This window comes from Dermacentor silvarum, chromosome 1, assembly GCF_013339745.2.
Source record: "Dermacentor silvarum isolate Dsil-2018 chromosome 1, BIME_Dsil_1.4, whole genome shotgun sequence".
NCBI lineage: Eukaryota > Metazoa > Arthropoda > Arachnida > Ixodida > Ixodidae > Dermacentor > Dermacentor silvarum.
This window is the reverse complement of record NC_051154.1, coordinates 323,501,035-323,522,142: the sequence shown is the minus strand read 5'-3', so window position 1 is coordinate 323,522,142 and position 21,108 is coordinate 323,501,035. Positions and strand designations below refer to the sequence as shown.

The 21,108-nt window shown below is 46.7% G+C and overlaps 1 protein-coding gene across 1 annotated transcript; it reads left to right on the top strand.

Moving 5' to 3' along the window:
• Positions 1 to 11,551: 11,551 nt before the first annotated feature.
• LOC119437329 (amine sulfotransferase) lies at positions 11,552 to 20,786 on the top strand. Its single transcript, XM_037704378.2, has 2 exons — positions 11,552 to 11,721; positions 19,779 to 20,786. Exon 2 carries the CDS (start codon positions 19,809 to 19,811, stop codon positions 20,727 to 20,729), a length of 921 nt encoding a protein of 306 aa, XP_037560306.1. The 5' UTR covers positions 11,552 to 11,721; positions 19,779 to 19,808; the 3' UTR covers positions 20,730 to 20,786.
• The last annotated feature ends 322 nt before the right edge of the window (positions 20,787 to 21,108 follow it).

Below are 21,108 nucleotides of genomic sequence, written 5' to 3'. Positions count from 1 at the left end.
GTTTGTACACTATCGTGAACGTATTATCACGCACACATGTTCTTCCTTTAGGACTGGGATTGCTTTTCATCAGAGTGTCACTGTTATCGATTTGTTTCCAGAGTACTGTACGTTAAGGTGCTACAAGTGTGAACTCGTGGCTCTTAGAATTTCTTCTAGTGTGCTTTTAAATGCTGCGCCATGTCTACATGGGAAGAGATGTTGCATCTAAACGTTGCTTGTGTTTTTTCCTTTACGCATAACCTGTATGCATAGTCGATACTGGACCAGCCAGTGGATTTAAGCTATCGGTCCAAACAGTGTTTTGTACATTTCTTTTGGGTTCTTGATTAAAGGTTTGCTCCTTCTCAGAAAAGTAGTTACTTATCCACAAGCAGCGTGTAGCAATAGTGTCACTGCTTTATAGAATCCCCTGCGTGTATCAACCAAATGCATTCAGCAATAGCTTTAGCTGTAATAGCTGTCCAACTGTGAGTAAGTGTTCAGTAGTGAATAAACGATGACATTCTGGTTAGAGCACCCACCGTCATGACAATCAACGAGAAGAGTCAGCTTGAACCAAAGGGCTAGATTTTTCTTTTGTAACAACAACTACGTCATTCCAACAGTCAATATGGCCATGTACTGCATGGGGGAAATTAACAGGTAAAATAAAGGGCAAAATATACCCTTCTGCGCGTCATGCACAGGTTTTGGGTTCGGCTCCTACCAGCTGCAAGTTGTATTTTCTTCCGTTCTCCCCTCTTCCTTACCATTTCTGCTATTTTAATTAAGAAACCCGCTTATTCCCCTTTACTTTCTCTTCCGTAACAAATGTTTGGGTGCCTCTAACGCGGTAGTTCCTAACCCATGGTATATTGTACGCTAATTTAATGCCTCAAATTTTGAATTAAATGCACCAAACTTAACGCAAAGCCCATAGTAACGTTTTTGATTGGCTGAAAAGGAGTTTCAGTTGTTGAGAGTTTAGAAAACGAATTGCAAATTAAGCGATATCTATGCTACATAAACTTTACCTCAAATGTGGTTTCTTTTTGTATAAATGTACTCGTTATAACCAGAAACAGAGGTGAACAACTTGAAGTTTTCTTGATGTGGAACTTTATTTGGTTCAGTAAGGTCTTGATGATGGCTAGTTGGTTCATGATTTATAAGTGAGATTTGAACAGCGCGAATAAAACAAAGACACGAAGAAACAAATACCACAAACATCGCTTGTTTGTGGTATTTATTTCTTCGTGTCCTTGTTTTATTCAAGCTGTTCAAACCTCATTTTTTGGTTATTACAAGGTTAGTTCTTTCCAGCCAAAATTTAAATGCAGCTCTTTGCAGGTACAACTGACCGCTGCGTCACTTGATACTGATTCGAGTCTTTCTATTTTTTTTCTTGCTTAACTGCACCGCGCTCGACAGACGACGGGCGCGGGGCTTAGTTTCCGTCACTTTGTGTGTGCACTGCCGCTAAGGGGTGTTTTGCTTGTATAATCACCTCCAGTTTTGTTGAACTTACAGCCACCTGTGCCGAGGGCTTGCGCTGTCACCGGCATAAACTCCGGCGCTGTACACGCACCGCGCTGGAAGGTCGCAGTCCCCGTTATCAGGGACTTGTTTTGAGTCTCTCTTTGCGCATTGTGCCGGGTTTACGCAAGATTACTCGCTTCTCTTTCTTACTGTGAGTCTGCTGATTACGCGAGAAAGCTGTCCACTGAAATGAATACCGGGGTAATATTAGGTGTTAAACTAAGAAATAGGTGCGAAGCGGCTGCGCTATGGCCTGTGTCCTCAGCAACTAAAGATCCTGTGCACACAAACCAGGCACATTTTTATATTGCCTATCTGATTGCCTTTCACAAACAAGTACCATGACACTGACTTTATTTCCCAGTGTTAAGGGCCACTACACCGAGCTAGCCGAACAGTGCGTGTCGCAAACAAGTGCGCCTCACGTCTTTCGAAGTGATATTACTTTCGTTATTTCACTTTGTCCTGTCGTCGTTTCGATATAGTAACAGGGCTCGAGACTTAGTCACCCCTGTACAATCATATAAACAAGAAGGCTAATGAAGGTACCCATTTTTGGCAATCACGACCATATAAAGCCAGCATGCAATGCATCCAAGGAAACATATATATATATATATATATATATATATATATATATACGGTCACAATCATATGATGCTGACCCGCCGATGTTGATTAGTGGCAATGGTGCTGGGCTACTAAGTACAAGTTCGCAGGATCAAATCCCGGCCACGGCGGCCGCACTTCTATGTTGAAGTGCGAAAACGCCCGTGTACTTAGCTTTAGTTGCACGTTAAAGAACCCCAGGTGGTCCAAATCATCCCGGAATCCCCCACTACGGCGTGCCTCATAATCAGATCGTGGTTTTTGCACGTAAAACCCTGTAATTTAATTTAATCATATGAAGCTAGGCGACAGTGGCATCAAGGAAACAGAGTAAATTACCTGTCTTTTCTTTATTTGTCACTTCTATATTTCATTTCAAACAAGTAATTTAACAGATTTTTCAATGCAGTCAAACTTTGGTGACTTCACATGATTGTGACTTACAATAATGTGGCTGCTTGGTTCCGCTTCCCGTCCATTACATAGCGAGGGTCGCGACACCTGCAGCTTTGATGAGTTAAGGTACCATATGGTGGTTTTGTTGTTGCCTTCTTCCACGTTGCCTTCTTCCAAGCTAACTTACCACGTGATGCAATCGGCAAAAGGAAGTTCAACATCCGCCACCATGACCACGAGTTATGGCACTGGTCAACACTTCCAGCTCTCGGACCAGTACACATAATATACGCAAAAAAGTGGATGGGAAAACTGCAACGCGGTAGCTCAAATAGTAGGAGCGTCGTACGCGTAATACGAAGACGTGGGTTCGTATCCCGCCCGCGAGCGGTTGTTTTTAACGCAATAGCGTTAAGGGCCCCGTGTCCCCGAAAATCCGGCCTCGGCGTCTGCGGCCAAGAAAATACCACTAGTACCACTAGTGTAACGGTGCCACGGGAGTATTTTGCCCGTCCATGTCCTACCTGGCGCTTTGTCACGCTAAGAGCGAAACAGAAAAAAATTACTCCATCTCCCGCCTAAGGAAACCGTGTGTGGATGCGAAGCAGCGGGGAGATCGTTAGCTAGAGCGGGAGATGGTTTCGCAGCAGCGGCCCGAGCGCTCATCGCGGTGCTGCACAGGAGAGAGAATGAGGCGCGCGCGCTCCGTCATATTCATACCGTGGAACTACCGTGGCGCCCCCAGCGGAGTATGCAGCTGTCGCACCACCTGTCGTGCGCGCCCCTCCGGATTCCTAGAGGAGAGAAAGGGGGAAACGCAGGAGAGGAGAAAGAGGGGGAGGGGACGCGCATGCGCTGTGGGGGTGTGGGACGCGTGTGCCGCTCCATTGAGGATTCCTAGAGGAGAGAAAGGGGGGAGCCTAGGAGAGGAGAGAGAGGCGAGGCGCATGCGCTGTGGGGGTGTGGGATGCCGCGGGAGGGACGGACAACCCCCCCCCCCTTAAGCTGCTTCGCATCTAAATGTCACAGGCCTGCGCGGCACACGCAGCCAGTCACAGCGTAAGCTGGTGGAGCGACTCAAGAGTAGCTCCAATTTGGGCACCACGCGCAAGAAGGTCTTCGCGTCAGTCTGTTCGCCTCGTTTTGACGAGAACAATCTTACCTTAAGAACTGAGGTTTGAACAGCGCGAATAAAACAAGGACACGAAGAAACAAATACCACAAACAAGCGCTAACTGCCAAATGAAAATTTATTTGAATATCATCAGCCATTTAATACTTTTTCCAGCATAGGCATGCGTACACGTCACATAAACATCCACAAAATCAGCAACATCATAATCTATCAAGCAAAAAAGCTATTTCTTATTCCGACAAGGCGAGAGAGCGAAAATTTACACATTTGTCTCCTTCCTTTCGAATGTGATATGCCTCTATTATTTTTCTTTCCTTCTTACTTTTTCCTTTCCCTATGAATTTTCTCTTTTTCAAAATGGGAGTGCGTGGACACTTTTTGCAATGTACCGCTAAATCACTTCCATAGCCATTCTTCACGTTATTGTTGTTATGACGAGATCTATCATTGAAACGCTGTCCTGTTTGTCCAATATAATTTTTTCCACAGCTCAACGGTATCTGATAGATCACGTTGCGCGTGCAGTCAGTGAAACGGGATTTATGATCGATGGTGCACAGGCGCTTATTGAGCGTTTTCATAAGATAGCATATCGATCAAAGTTTGCACGGGGCACTGAAAGCTAAATTAATATTATGTCTGTTGGAGATTTTCTTTACATTGTTGGATAACTTATGCAAGTACGGCACTACATGAACTGGTCTTATGTCTTTTTTCTTTTCTTTGTGTGCTAGTTCCAAACATTTTCTCGTTTCTTTCTGCAAAATGGCTTCACATACTGAAATGATGACAGAACGGGGATAACCTGCGTTTTGTAATCGTACTGTCTGATTTAAAAAACTTCACTCACATTCGTTCTCAGATGACTTATTTAGTGCTGCCTTAACGCATGTGGTTGCTATGCCTCTCTTAATGAGTTTGAGTGTGCACTATAATAGGGTAACAAGGTTTTCTTAGATCTGGGATGATATGCCCGGCATACATGCTCATCCGAAGAAAAACAAAAATTAATATCGAGAAGCTGAATGCGGTTGTTTATTGGCACTTCGTATGTCAAATTAAGACCTCCCGATGAGTTTTTGAACATGCCCAAAATTTCTGTAACCGCGTTATGACCATGATCTTTCTTCAAAACAATTAAGCAGTCGTCCACGTACCTAAACACTTGCGTCACAGGCGTGTCCACCATCTTAGCAGAAATTTCATTCTCAACCGAGGATAAAAATATGTCACACAATATGGGGGCAATGGCGGAGCCTATACAAATGCCAGTACGTTGGATGTAGAACTAGCCATCATAGTTGATGGCAGTTGGATGAAGATAGAAATCTAAAAGCGTTAAAAAATTGACACTGTTAACGCCAACAGAATTATGAAAATTCATTTCTCATAAATCTTCTATCCTTTCGCGCACAGCAACCTTTTTAACGAAAAATCCAAGCAAGCCATATTGAAGAATTTCAAAGCTGTTCATTTCGAACCGCATAAGCAAAAGAAGGCTGCCCTAAGGCTACTCAATAATATTGGATTCGCTACGGCTGCTTGTGAACAAAGCTGATAAAGAATTTCCTCAAGTTTTTTTCACTTGCGAAACCCGCAAGCCTGATTACCCTTTTAGAGTTATCAGGTCCGAGAAGAAGACCTGGCAGTGTCATATAGCATAAGTTCTACAAGGCCAACTGAAGATGTTGCAGATAAAGGACCCTTTTCTGGTAAGAAGCTCCGAAGAAGTTATCTTGGCAATTAATGAAGACCAGGGGACTGCACTAACCGCAGCTTCAATACACGTACAGGACTTATATTATTCAGTGCCGCTTAATGGTTTGATGTGTGCTGTGCGTGAAAGGATAGAACAGTTAGGAGAACTGAATTTTCAAATTTGGTCGGTGTTAACAGAGACATTTTTAACGCTTTTAGATTTCTATCTTCATTCAAATGTCATCAACTATGATGGCTTGTTCTACATCCAACGTACTGGCATTTGTAAAGGCTCAACCATTGCCCCCATGTTGCGTGACACATTTTTATCCTCGGTTGACAATGAAATTTCTGCTAAGATGGTGGACACGAATGTTACGCGAGTGTTTAGGTACGTGGACGACTACTTCATAGTTTTGAAGAAAGATCATGGTCATAACGCGGTGAAATAAATTTTGGGCATGTTCAAAGACTCATCGCGAGGTCTTAATTTCACACACGAAGTGCCAATTAACAACCGCATTCAGTTTCTCGATGTTAATTTTTGTTTTTCTTCGGATGAGCATGTATGCTGGGCATATCATCTCATACCTAAGAAAACCTTGTTACCCTATTATAGTGCACACGCAAAATTGATTAAGAGAGGCATAGCAACCACAGGCATTAAGACAGCACTAAATAAGTCATCTGAGCACGAATGTGAGTGAAGTTTTTTAACTCAGACAGTACGATTACAGAACGTAGGTTATCCCTGTTCTGTCATCACTTCAGTATGTGAAGCCATTTTCCAGAAAGAAAAGAGAAAATGTTTGGAACCAGCACACAAAGAAAAGAAAAAGACATGAGACCAGTGCATGTGGTGCTGTACTTGCATAAGTTGTCGCACAATCTAAAGAAAGTCTCCAACAGACATAATGTTAATTTACCTTTCAGTGCCCCGTGCAAACTTTGATCGATATGCAGAACGTTTAGACGACGTTCTCACGTGTCTAGCCAAGGCCGGTCTCCAGCTCAATACTAAGAAGTGTCGATTTGCGAGCCGCAGCATTGAAGTATTAGGTCACGTGGTCAGCAAGCACGGCATTGAGCCAGATCCCGACAAGGTCGCTGCTGTACAGCATTTCCCAACGCCAACCACACCTAAAGACCTTCGCAGCTTTCTCGGATTAGCGTCGTACTTCCGCCGCTTTGTCCATGGCTTCGCCACTATCGCAGCTCCTCTTAATAAACTCCTGACCACGACCATACCCTTTACCTCGACGGATGAATGTGAAGCCGCTTTTCAGACCCTCAAGCGATGCCTCACATGAGACCAGTGCTTCGTCACTTTGATCCCACAGCCTCCTGACCCAAGTGGGCATGGAATAGGCGCTGTCCTGCTGCAGCGGAACCACTCGTCTGAAGAGCAAGTCGTGGCCTACGCGAGTCGTACTCTTTCTCCTGCTGAGCGAAACTATACTATCACCGAACAAGAATGCCTCGCCATCGCATGGTCCATACAAAAGTTTCACCCCTATTTATATGGCCGCCAATTCACAATAGTGACTGATACCATGCTCTGTGTTGGTTGTCCTCCCTGAAGAATTTGTCCGGACGCCTCGGCCGTTGGGTTCTGCGTTTGCAGGAGTAGGACTACACTGTCACATATAGGTCTGGCAGGCAACATCAAGATGCTGACGCTTTGTCTCGTTGCCCGCTGTCGCCAAATGCCCCTGTCTCACCTTCCCTCCGTTCGGCACCGCCCAGCCAACCGACCACAACCATGGCCCCGGTACCGTTCGTGACCTCGGTCGACATTCTGTCCTCAGAAGACCTCGCCTCCCTCCAACGTGCAGATACGTACCGCCGCACAATTATCGACCGGCTTACTGGCTTATCCCATCCTCCCAACAGCCGCTTAAGATGACAACTGGCACGGTTTAAACTTCATGATGGCTCATTATTGCGGCAAGTTTACCACCCTACCGGTCACCGATGGGTCCCAGTCGTCCCTCGCTCACTTCGACTGCAAATTTTGCAAGCTTTTCACGACGACGCAACGGCTGGCCACTTAGGATTTCATAAAACCTACGACCGCATTAAGACTCGCTGTTTCTGGCCTGGCCTGTCTACTAGTGTTGCCAAGTACGTCAGTTCGTGTGCGTCCTGCAAACATCGAAAACGGTCGACCTCTCTTCCCGCCGGCCCTTTACAACCATTGCCGTGCCCGTCCGTTCCCTTTGAATTCGTGGGCATGGACTTATACGGACCCCTTCCGCTTACACCCGCGGGTCACCGCCGTGGACCATCTCACCCGCTACGCTGAGACGGCAGCTCTTCCTTCTGGTGTGGCCTCTGAGGTCGCCGAGTTTGTCCTGCAAGCTATTATCTTGCGCCACGGTGCCCCTCGTGTTCTTCTAAGTGACCGTGGCAAGACATTTCTTTCCCATGTTCTTGCTGAAGTCCTGCAAGCCTCAAACACCATTCATAAGACCACCTCTGCGTACCATCCCCAGACCAATGGTCTTACCGAGCGTTTCCATCGAACTCTGTCCGACATGATCTCCATGTATGTGAAACCTGACCACACAAACTGAGACACTATACTTCCTTTCGTCACGTTTGCATATAATACTGCCGTTCAACGCACAACAAACTACAGCCCCTTTTTCCTCGTGTACGGCCGTGCACCGTCTTTTGTTTTGGACACCACCTTTCTTTCTACGTCTTCTGTTCCATCCACATCTCTAGCAGAGCAGTTCGCCGCCCGCGTCGCCCACTGCCGCGAAATTGCGCGCGCCCACACCGCGACCATTCAGGATAAGAGGAAAGTCCGTTGTGATGCGACCCGTCGTGTCATTTCGTTCCGACCAGGCGACGAAGTGCTCCTGTGGACACCTGTTCGAGTGCCCGGGCTCTGTGAAAAATTTCTTCACAGGTATCGCGGCCCATATACCGTGCTTGAAAGAACATCTGCCGTTAACTATCGCGTAGCTCCTGTTACCTCGGTTACTGACCGCCGTTGCAGCAGCACTGAAATTGTTCACGTCTCTCGCCTGAAGCCGTATCTTCGGCGTTCGGACAGTTTCTGACTCGCTGCCTTACCGGCCGCTTTCGTGAGGGGGGGAAGTTAGTGTGAGCGCTAACTGTGCAGTTCATCATCTTCACGTGTATATACCCATCCTCATAATCATCATCATTTTGTCGGGTTGGTGTTCGTGGGCTGTCTCGCGCTGTGTGTCAATATAAGAGCTCTGCCTTCGTCCCGGGCGTCGTCTCACAATATATATATATATATATATATATATATATATATATATATATTTATGGTATCTCTGTCCATGTAAGCCTTCGTGCATTATCGACCTTACGTGAGTAATTTACTATACGTCTCTGCAAATTGCGATGGAAGTGTGCAGTGATGGTAGCATGGATGAGTTTATTTTGAAGTGTGGCAAGTTGGCAAGTTACGCATTTTTAAATGCGTAAGCATTTTTATGCCCACCCAACGAGGAAAACCGTCCGTCCGTCCCGTAAGACGATCGCTATCATGATAGGGCCTGCAGCTGTGAGTGAATTCACCTTATTGCTGCCTCTCGCTTCCACGCGAATTAAGTGGCAAGAAGACGGCGCACTCTGTCCCTATCACAGATCGCTTTCAAGATAGGGACCACGCGGCCGCACCATACGCAGCCGCCACCGGAGTACGGCTGATCACGGTTGATAACGGTCCGCATCGATAGGACGCAGCGTCGTCCGCTACGTCTACCTATGAGGTTTACCAAACGTGACACTGTTCAATTACGTCACGTACTACAGCATGCATTACCCGGTGCTCATCTTCCACGAAGCAGTGGCATCACCCAAACGCACCACCATATAAGGTGAGTGAATATTGCTACTACACGCCTCTTCTTCGTCGGCTCAGTTAACATTTCGGCGTTGCAATCGCGGTTCTCCGTTTCACGACTCTTTCGCGGTGTTTCTCGCAATTATGCCAAACGCAGGAGCATACGACGACGAAGCAGCAGTGATTAGTATCAAATGCTTACGCGTCATTTAGATAGCTCGCACAGGAGATTCTGCGTGTAATGTTTTCCAACACATTGTCCCTTGAAGAGAGAGAGAAAGACCCCAAAAAAGAATAAAGATTGGGAATTCAACCACTGCAGAAGGTCCGGTTTGCTACCCTACATTTGGGGACACGCGAAGAAATGGGTTGCAGCAAGACGTTATGCCTGGCGTGTTAATATCAAGAGACGTGCTGAAACAACTTTTTTGCTAAACACAAATGCTTGTCAATTACATTTACTTGCTTCAAAATGTCGGCACGGCACGTAACGCTGGTGTGTGTTAGACAGGATCACGCCCCGAGAGAGTTATATCAGAAGGCCTTCTCTTCCGGGTTAACGGATTAACAAAGAAGTCATTGGTCGGTTCAACGAGAAAGTAATCAGTTGATTACTTTGTACCATCATCACGTATTTATAACGAGAAGGGAGTACCACCGTAAAGGCATCAACAAAGCAAGACATATCTCCAACCTATAGAAACGAGAAATATGCAACTAATAAACTGTCAGGTTTGACGTGGCCGAAACTGCACATGGTGGTTATGAGGGAAGCCGCGTGCCCGAAATCGAACCGCTGACCTCGTGCTCGTCTGCGCAACGACATGTACAGTCACTGTGCCACCTCGGCGGGTACATTCACCTACAGTTCTAGTATTAAAAAAAACTCATTATCCTAAAGGAGTTAAATGCATCATTAAAGCTATGAAATAGATTGGTGCCAGTGACAATTATTTTCCTGTAAGCATACCTTCTCTTTTGGCAAGTATAACGAAGCGCGCAAAACTTGATTGGGCAAGCGCTGCGCAATTTAATCACTCCTTTAACTGCAGCGAGCTTTCAGTGCCGTCGTCTATTCAAGTTTCCTAACTGCTGTAACCTTGCCGAAGCGACAGACACCACCTGCGCGTTCCCCTGACTTGCGAATGACGACGAAAACGCTGCACTATATTGCTGTTTCACGTGAAACCCTGGTCTGTCGCAAGAGACAGATTCTGGGGATCCCGGCAAAACGTATAGAGCGCCGCAGTTCATTTTCCTGCTCGACACTGGCCTTGAAAAGCGTCTCTCAATCTTACGCGGGTCTACCCTGTACACACGTTCATAGTTTTGGGTGTTCATGCACGTCCTGTGAACAGAGTGCAAACAAAGTTCTACGCCATTGCGCGTATATTTTCCTAATTACGCATGTTTATGTGTTTTGATGTAGTATATACTATATAGCGTTTGTGTACTGATAGTGCATGAACATGTTTGTAATCGTGTTCATTTTTGTTTATTGAGTACGTATTGTGTACAAATAAATCTTATTTTGGTTGAGCAATCCGTATAAACGACCTAACGCGCACGGATCCGAACTTTGGATATCACGCACGTTAGTGTGCTTACACATCCACTCACTGCGCATTCACGTGTAATCTCCATATCATTTTCCTTCACCTCTCCCTCCATTTCGTCCGTTAGCCCGGCGTCTCGCGGCAGTCATCATCGCCGTTCCTAGCATTGGCGGATTGCGAGCGTCCCGTGAAAGGGCGGTGATCGCTTTAAGGCCATCGGACTGGCATTGGCGGCCGACGGCGGCAAATTCTTTCTGTACTCGGACTGAGATTTACTAAACCTCGAATACACGTGCAACACTTCGCTCGCAAGGGACGCCGGGGCGTGCTCCCGTCCACTTGCACGCGTTGTCGCAATTTACGCTGCACCCCGCTTGATCCCCTCGCGCTGGTACGCGGACGCACGGGGCTAAACGGCGGCGGAAGACGGATTCGGGCGCCCCTTGTTATCGCCGCCGTGGGCCGTCTGGACTGAGAGTCGCGGAAGATAGCCGGCTGTAAAATGTTATTTGACCCGCCCTAAAAGAAAAAATTCCTCACCGTGCGTGTCGCGCCGGCATTGTAGCGACCCGTAGTGTTTTTTTGTTAAGTTTATAGCTTTGTGTTTTTCGTGCCCACGCGAAGAATAGCACCCCCCTTTGCGGCGTCACGATCGTATAAGCCGGCCTCGGACGATCGTATACGTGTAAATGCGGTTATGTGATCACATGCGTGAATCGCGGTAGTTTTGACGGGGCAACGTACGGACGCGGGAGAAGCTCGCTGAGTAGGGGCTCCACCCAATGACACAGCGCGTGCTGAGGGAGAAACACAATGAGCTCGTCGGCGCGATAACGGGCGAGAAGGGGTCGCGCATGACGTCACCGAAGGGCATGGCGTCTATTTATGAATGCCATCGTCGGTCCGTTTGTCACTCAGCCGCCCGGCCAGAGACAGCTCACACCAGCACACAGGGATACTGAAGGCACAGCATCTCGGTAAGCGCCCCCGTGTTCTTGTGCCGTTTGAGTTCTCGGTGTTTCATTAATTTGTGTCTTCAGTTGTCTCCTCCTACCTGTGATGTCGGATCGCTTCCTGTTACACATTTCATTCTTCGAAGATGTCAATAAGTGACTCTTACGGTACGCGATAAGGTCCACTATTGTGATAAAACTCGAGGTTACGCTCAGAGTGGTGGTGGTGGTAAATACTTTAATTCGTCAACAGAAAAGGATTTCTGAGATTACATGTGGGCTTCTTGATGGCTTCGCGAGGTGGCCGTCAGACCATGTCTTACGGCGACTTCTAAAGGCCAGGCAACGGCCCGCAGTTCAACTGCAGGTTCCGAGCTGGTCACCGCAGCCTCCCACTGCTCTCGGTTGGATAGCTGCCATTCGGCTCTAGGTTTGAGCTCGGGGCATTCGTGCAAGACGTGTGCTAAATCGGCTTTGTCGTCCTCGCATAGCGTACATTCAGGGGAGTGTATCCCCGGCTAGACTATGGATAGTTTGTGCGGATTGGGGAAGAGAGAAATGAATAACTGTTTCGAGAACGCTCGCGGAAGCAGTTAGTTGCTCTTTCGTCCTCTAAAATAATAAAAAAAAGATTCGTCAAACTCAGAAGTGCGCCAGGGAAAAGTCACGGGAATAAAAGTGACAACGAATCAAGTTTGGAGCATCCGAGGAGCGCACAAGGTGTGTTCTTGACGTGTACGCATCATTTGACATTTGAATAAGGAAGAAGGTGGACTGACTAAAGATCGTTGTTGCCCCCGTCCTCTCCTCTGACAATGACCGAAGTGGATTCATTAGGCTTGATATGTTAACGCAAACCATCATGTTGTCAAGTGCAAGGGCTCCCTGCCACTGTGACTGAGTGGTTATGGCACTCTGCGGCCGAGCACGAGCTCACTCGTTCGATTCCCGCCCATGGCGGTCACATTCCGATGGGGGCGGAATGTAGAAATACACGCGTACGCTGCTTTGGATGCGCGCTATGGAACCTCAGCTGGTCGAAATCATTCCGGAGTTTACCACAACGGCGTCTCTCGTATTCGGTGTTTTGCTTTGGGAGGTTAAACTCTGACAATGACCGAAGTGGAAAGTGAGCATAGCTGCTGTCTTCAACAACAGCCACGAGCGCTTAAACCAGGTAGGCCAGTAACCTGTGCCAGCAGCCAAGTGGTTATAAAACATGTGAGACGCTTAAGTTTCGCCTTTAAAAGTAGAACGCGGCAGAAATAAAGAGCCCCTGACTGCTTCTCACGCTTCCCGGCAACTGAAGTTTATGCAACCTTGATCTTTGCCGGGAAACGCTTGCAGCGAACGCTATGCGCGAAGGCGAGCTCGGTCAATGCCTGCGCGTGGTCAACGAAGGCGACGCCGTGCTTTCTGCGTAACGGGGCCCTTAAAGCTATCGCTTTAGAAACAGATGTGCCAGTCATGGAGATTCGTTAGCCTCGGACCCCTGCAGTTGTTTATTCGGCCATGCGACATGCATAACGCAGCTCACAGAGCTATTACGCCATGCTGTACGGATCACTGCACATTACGCTTGTTTTCTGTGAAGCAGCAGTGAAGTCCATGGAATGACGGTGTGCCTCTGACTGCTTCAAAATGAACCCGGAGTGTTTTTTTTTTTCGTCTAAATCTCTACATTTACTGCGCCCCACGGGCGCCGGTCTCTTCTATCGCCAGTGCATAAGTTCGGGCACGCCCGAGGGTACACCGGTGTAGTGTAGCACCTGCAACATGCGCCACGCTCACTAAATATACTGGTCTCCTCCTGACCTTCAGTGATGGGCTTGTGAACGTGTAATCCGATTTTTTATTGAAATGTACAATAATTATGAATGGGGTAAAGCTGTACGCTAAGCCTCATAATATAATAAAGGAAAGGGGAAATTAAAGTAAATAAGAGACTATGCATGCCTTGAGCGGGAGCCGTACCCACAACCTCCACAAGACGCGTGCGATATTTTACTAATTGCACGCTTTACGGCCGTCATGCGTTTATGGGCTCCTTTCCTAACGAGCCATCTCTATATGGCGTGCTCGTGAGTTAATCAAGATTTCAATGAGTAACGTAATTTGTTGTAAAAGGAAACCCGCTTTGCTTGGCACCTGCGTTAGCTCGCGCACATGACCGCGTGCCTCCCGACCAGAGGTCAACGTGCTCGTGCGGTTGCTACGAGGCGCTGCCAACAGCGGAGCTGCTCAGAGGGCAAGTGTTGCCTAGGCGTAGACGCATGAAACTGACCACGGAGCAGAAAGATAATCTGTTCCCTCCGTTTCGTTCACGACTCGATTCGGCGAAGTGCACCGCTTTGGCGTGTGCGCAAGCTTGCTAAGAAAGCGCAAGTTCATCTCCACGTGATGTAAATGAAAAATATAATACGATACGTAGTAAGCGTTTATATCAAAATTCGCAGCCGCTGGTGGCCGCTTTTGGTGCAGCACATCATAAATGTGCTGAGCCAATAATCCTGATCCTACCCAAGAGGCCCGGATTCGGGGTTTAATTTCATTTACAACTCATAAACGTATTTTCTGCCTCGTCAACTTAAAGGTCAGCAAACCAAATGGTGCTCTACTTGCCATCCGTGTACTTACCGAGCCTAACGATGAAATCCGAGCTATCCGAGCCCTCTATATACGTATATCGCTGGTTTGTGATCGACATCAACGCAGCATTCTTCCTGACATTTCAAATGGTTCTTGCGATGATGGGTTCAGCCACGAGGAGTCAGACTAAAATAGCTTTTAGTTAGTGTGATATGTTTGCTATTGGATTGTGTGTAGGCTCCCACCTAATCTGCTACTATAATAGGCATCCCCCCCCCCATTTTTTATGGCCTCTTCTGTCGAATGGCTTCGTGAATCGTGGCCCAACAGATTTCCAAAGCTCTTCGTATACGTGGGCTTGGTAAGTCTAGGACCTCGACCATCGTATTGTTGCAGCCCCGTTCCATGAGAAGCCCGGAAATTCCACTTCCTTATCTTTCAATCCCCTTTTCCCTCTTCCCCAGTGCAGGGTAGCATAGTGGGCTCAGTCTGGTTAACCTCCCCGCCTTTCCCATATGACTTCTATCTCTCTCCGCACGCCTCCCGTATTATTCCTGAGAAAATGACGTGAAATTCGAACATGTATCATGGAGTATATGCTGAGTAATGTGGCGCAGAAAGGAACGGTTCAGAAGCAAAGGTAATTGACCAGCTTACAAGCGGCAGCTGCTCGCGTGTCCGCCTCACGCACGTTGCGTTGATGTGTCGATGTTGAAAGTTGCGCGGATGTTCGTGGCAATCGCGCATGGCACCGCTGGTCTGCGCGTTTGCGAAGTACCAGGGCTTCCGTGTTCGATTTCTGGTACCTAAACACTTGACGTCCATTTGAGTAGTGCCATCATTGTGCGGAACATGAGCGAAAATCAGAATATAGTTTATGCACCACAAACGTTGGTGGTTTATCTGCCATATCGATTATACTTTTTTGGCCCACCGAATAACGAATAAAGCCCTAAGACACAAAACACACAACCACTTCATATCCATGCTGCGAAGGCAACCACCGAGATTTTATATGGAGCGGTAATGGTTTCCACTTGTCTCGGACACCACGGAATTTTAACCAAATAAGGTCCGCTGACGCATCTAATTGCAATATAATTTAAAGAAACTTTTTTTTCCGCCGCCTTAAGGATAGCTACGGGCAAGCCGTGAAAAAAGACCTTCGAGAGCGTCGATGCCAATACAGGCCAGTTATCGCCTCTACATAGACTCATGACGAATCAAGTACTGGCCAAACTAGAGGCATCCAGGCTTCGAGTTGCAGGACGTACTATCAAGTGTAGAAGTAATTGTCACGGAACTACTACGCAAGTGAGAGTGCTCTTACGGCCGTGTTAATACAGCCCAGATAGGCGCTAATTTGTGTACGCAAAAGATAAGACGCCACTGCTTTGCTCACCTTTAAGCTCAGCGTATAAACGTCGTGTAATCAGCGCTGCCATGCCGTGAGAAAATATTAAGCTTACCTTTAGAGTACTTTAGTACGTGTAATTAACAAGAGAAGGAAGACGTAAAGATAGCTGACGTGGGCATAACTCAAATGAAAGTGAGTGGCGCACCTCAGTTACGTGACCATTTCGAAACCGAGAACTCTCCCTTCAAAGCAGCCTCGGTATGTTGGACGACATTTTTTTTTTGAAGTGCGAACGCAAGCCGCAGTCCTTGAAAAATTGAAACAATAAGTAGACCTATTTACGCGTTCATGCCAGCGCTCGCATCATTCCAACTCTTTAGTCATACCTCTCTGCAGAGCAGTTCTATTTACAAATTTTACCCGGTTTAGCTCGATACGAAAAAAAAGAAGCTTACAGTGGCCGTTTCTTTCACGCAGGCCTATTCATTCCTAAATGGAATGGCGGACAGTGCCAATCATTTCTCGTGTGGCACAGAATAAATATTAACACACCTCCTGCGTGGCTGCCCATCTTATAAAGCTCAGAGGCTTTTATCCTTCAGATACATTTAAGAAAATTAGATGATGTATGTTTGTTTAATTGAATTTATTCCATTTTTTCATTACAACACATGCAGGAGGCCTGAACAAATAGTTAACGCATGTTCACTACAGAAGAAAAGATGCTGGGACCCTGACCGGTTGCATCTGCGATGTGTAAAGCCGCGAACGTGATGCTGCGTTTTTGAGATTGTGAGCCTGTATGTCCGCTTGTGACAAACTGAACGATGAACGCGCCATTGCGTGGTGTGTCCGTGCATACTATGAGCTTTTCTGCCTCTGCTCATCTTTCACTCCATTTTTCCCCTTTCCAAGATCAAGGTTGCCTACCGAGCCCAGACTGGTTAACGTCCCGGCCTTTTGCTGATCACTTCTCTCTCCCGAAAACAAACGTGGTTTTTCATTAGCACGACCCAAGAATTTAGGCTCTGACGTTACGGGTCTGCCCGCAAAAGACATGGTAGAATGCCGTGAAAGTATTACACCGTCTCATCACGCGATCTCATTACATCATAAATACGCGTATGTGTATTGTCAGTCTTATTTTCACTCCTTTTGGTGCGCCGTAAAGCGCGATTGGGGAACTGACCTTACAAACTGGCCTGAATTCCACCCTGTGAACCACAGCGCTCAGCCTCTATTGAAACAGTGCGCTTTAATAGAGCTCTTCGGTGATTCCTGTAACAACGAGTTACTTTTAAAAAGAAAAAAACCTTCACTCAAAGTGCACTTGAGCACATCTAGAGAGCGTCTGATTACCAAATGTTTGCTCATAAATCCTCATAGCGTTTCATTAGGGCGAAGTAACCACTTCGGTACAGAGGCGGTGCTGCCATTTGCTTTCTTTGGAGGGTCGAGTGTAGGTGCGTCCCAGAATAAGGGGGCGAATCTTCGAGGCAAAGCGTACGACGCCGTATTAGCAAACATTGTTGCTGCCACCCGGCAAGCAAGCGTCACAGGTACCTCGCTTCCTAACCTGGCAAACGGGAAACAAACCTCCATGGAACACAAAGTCGCCCAAACAACCAACACTGCGGTATCTCGAAAGCTCCAGTGTAAACGGTTGCCTCACGCCTGGACACAGTCTCGATCGTCTCTCTGCGCAAAAGACTTGCGCAGACGTAACAATGTATCGGTCTTGCTTTCTTCTTCTGGATTTTTTATGCCGGCGTAAGCGTCATAACGTCTTTGGAAGTGTGCTGTCTCCTCCTGTTTGACGTTCCTTGAGTAAACATCGTCATTATCGCCATCATTATCACAGTGACAGAACTGCCAGACCACCGCAATCCTTCGTTTGTGTTTCAAAGGGTTCTATTCATCGTCTTATGATAATAAGCGTAACCATCGCCGTATTTTTCCGTATTTCCCAATTCTACTAAATTTAGCGACAAATTCATGACCACACAGTAGCTGTAACCTCCGGCACCCTCGGCGCTCTTCGCGAGCGTCCTTGCGGGTGTGCGCTAATTAAGGCTCTCGAACCTGTGACGTGAAGGGTCGCCTCCTTGCTCGACCGGTGGCGTAGATTTGAGGTCTTTCTGGTTTGTTGCTCAATGACTTTTGACCCCGTTATGGAGCACCAAACATTATGTAACACTCTACAAAATAATTTGCCTTCCTCATTTGAATGACCGACAGTGCTTCTTGTGACGACTGCGTCTGCGAGGAAACTATTTAACACCTTATTTCTTGTTGTCCTCGCTAAAGCCCAAACATATAGCCCGTCGTGACCACATTAAGCAGTCCGACAACCGGCCACTTTCGTAGTCAATTCTGAAATGCCGGCCAATAGGGTCGTCAAACCAGCAGTCAGTCAAAACGCTATTGAAGCTTCCATTCTCAGGGAACCTGCTCGCGAAACCCGTACTTCCGTTTCCCTCACCATTCCTCCTTTTCCTCGTGCGTCAGCTTTATCTCAGGTTTTGTTTTCTTTGACCCTTATCTCTCTCCCGTTGTAGAATAGAAGCCTCTCTTCCCGCTAACCTTCCTGCCTTTACCATCTCATTTCTATCTCTCTCTCTACTACATGTCATGTGAAGGAATCATAGAGCTTCATGTCTCGTGCGAGATCAGCAAGAATTTGAGGTTGTTTTGTCGAATGCTCGTTGACACCAGCTAAACGTATTTCATGCTGTTATCAAACATTACACGTAGATGGTGTTCTTTTTGAGCAGTGTTAAAACATTGGAAGAGGCAGGCATTCTGAAACATTCAGTGGTACGGGATGTTTTAGAAGAATCTTTGTCTAGTTAAATTTAAATTTATAGTTCAAGGACGAAATTAACATAGGGATGGGAAACAAGCTAGAGTTTGGCTTAAAGGAAGTTGTTGCAGCCATCTATGTAGTCTAAATAGAAAAAAGAAAAATTCCTCTCGTAGTCATGCGGCAGAGGTGGTTAGAAAACGGGTTCAGCTACCATTACCGAATAATGTACCGAATGTACGTAACAAGAGAAAGCGCAAACCTTTGTTTATACGGTCCATAGCTGGCCTGGTGAACATATGGGCAGGTCGGTTGGTTCAACATACAAGTGGGAATCAGCCATGTGAATGTTTTGCGCCGGTGCGGAAGCGTGGCATTCTACTGTATCAAAAACGCTCACCTTCCTTAGTGATACACGAAGGTTACTTTTTTACTATTCTGGTTAGCATGTCAATACAATCGACTCGTATTTTCTTAGCAAACTTTGTATAACCGTTCCCATAAAATATCTGCATTCATTGCTAATATTGCAATAGAAGTTAGCTTCTCTGAATGGGTATAGTCTTAGCAAACGAACAAATAGGCTGCTTTTCAATGAAGTTGAAGAACCAAAATTGATATGCTGTGCGGGAAAAGTGCACCCGCGATGTTCAATGTCATTTCCCACATAACCTTTGCTTCTACAAATTCTACCTGATTGCCAATTTCCGCTGCACAAGCGATTCGCATAAGGTTGTTTTATTATTATGCGCGCGCAAAATGTTCGCAGCTGGTGAAACAAGTTGCGCACACTTTGTCATGTCGAGGAGACAGGTGCCTAATGGTTCAGTATTACTGTTATTCAAGAGTCCGTCTTCTTCAGCTCGTGCACCCTGTTGCCTTTCAGCCACTCTGCTGCACGTTGGGAAACAGTTTGGAAACTAATTATCTAATTAGGCGGAATGCAAAACCTGATCATAGTATCTACGAGCGACTGCAAACATTACATTGGTTCTTTCCAGCGGCGTGGCATTGCATGTTTTTACCGACCTTAAGTGAAACACCCTGCATAATGTTTGTGCAAAGCACCTAAGAGCTCCCTATTTTTCAAAACTTGACTCTTCCTCGCATTCGTGTTTTGAATTTTCTTGCCGCTTAACACAGTTTATACAAGTGACAGGCAGTGACCTCATTTCATTGATGCCTTTGACTTTACACTTTGTATCAATTGCGTATGTATAACGAGGCAGATGATGAATATATTTTGTGCTCGTTCACCCTCCTTAAAACAACTGCGTAGGCTGAGCATTACATAGCCTTCTGGAAATTTAAACTTACTTGTTTTTCTTGCAGACTCGAGTACAAGAAATACCGTATACCGCCATGAGTAGGAAGGAAGTTCAGAAGAAGCAGAGGCAGGTGCCTTACTACAACATCATTGATGGCGTGCCCCGAGGACCGTACTGTGAGCCGGAATGCTTGCGCAACGCTCTCAACTTCAAGCCGCGCGACGGTGATGTGATCCTTGTGGCCTACCCAAAATCGGGGTCACACTGGGTTCAGCAGGTCATGCTCCTGATCCTGAACAAGGGCGAGTCAGCCACGGATTATTACGACCACATTGAGAAGGCTGCTTTCATGGAGATGAACGGAACGCCGGAACTCTTGGACAAAATGCCGTCCCCGAGAATGATGCGCACCAACCTCCCGATCCTGAGTCGAAACTCGTGCTACAAGAACGCGAAGTACGTCTACATGGCTCGGAACCCATGGGATTGCTCTGTGTCGTTTTATCATCACGTCAAAGGAATCGCGAAGTTCCGTTTCGAGAACGGAAGTTTCGAGGACTTCCTCGACTGCTTTCTCGAGGGAAATTTCGGATTCGGAGACTACTTCGACCACATTCTGGCCGGCTACGAGATGAGGAACGAGCCGAACGTATTCTTCAGCACCTACGAGCAGTTCAAGCAGGACACGCCCGGAAGCATCCGAAAGCTGGCGTACTTCCTTGGCGAAGAGTACGGCAAACTGCTGGACAGAGACGAGAACATCTTCAAGCAGGTCATGGAGAAGAGCAGCCCTGAGTTCATGAAGAAGATTATGGAGTTCGAGTCGACAGACTCCACCGACGGGAAGCAGCAGGACGTGAAGGTGTTCAACTTTGTGCGTAAAGCCAAGGTGGGAGACTGGAAACATTACTTCAACCGGGAGCTCCTGCAAAAAATGGCTGCCAAGATCGAAGAGAAGACGAAAGGGTCGGACATCATGGATCTCTGGAAACGACCCACGGAGCAGGATTTATAAGCGGCGTCATCTTCTTGGAGATTGGAGGGTGATTAAATAAACAGTCGTTTAATTGTCCTTCGACCTTATGTCCTGACCTTAACGGGTGGATGTTTTCTTACAAGTCAACTTGCCGCGCAGATAATGCGCAGAGACCGCGGTAGTGCGCAGTTATTATAGCAATGAAGCACAATATTCGGATACACAATGAACGAATTAACAGCTGTTGACATCTATTACTTGGTTTTATAGTATTATTCACAGGCGCCTAATACCAAAAAATTAGGGTTTTCTTTGCATTTTCAGTAAGAAATGCGCCAAAGAAAAACAAACTGAAGCAGCAGACAAATATTTGCACTTTCCGTCTGGAAATATGCCGTAGTGAACGTCCTTAATTTTC

Bases quoted from the DNA above. Each gene is read 5' to 3' on its own strand.
- LOC119437329 (XM_037704378.2), top strand. From the start codon at position 19,809: ATGAGTAGGAAGGAAGTTCAGAAGAAGCAGAGGCAGGTGCCTTACTAC.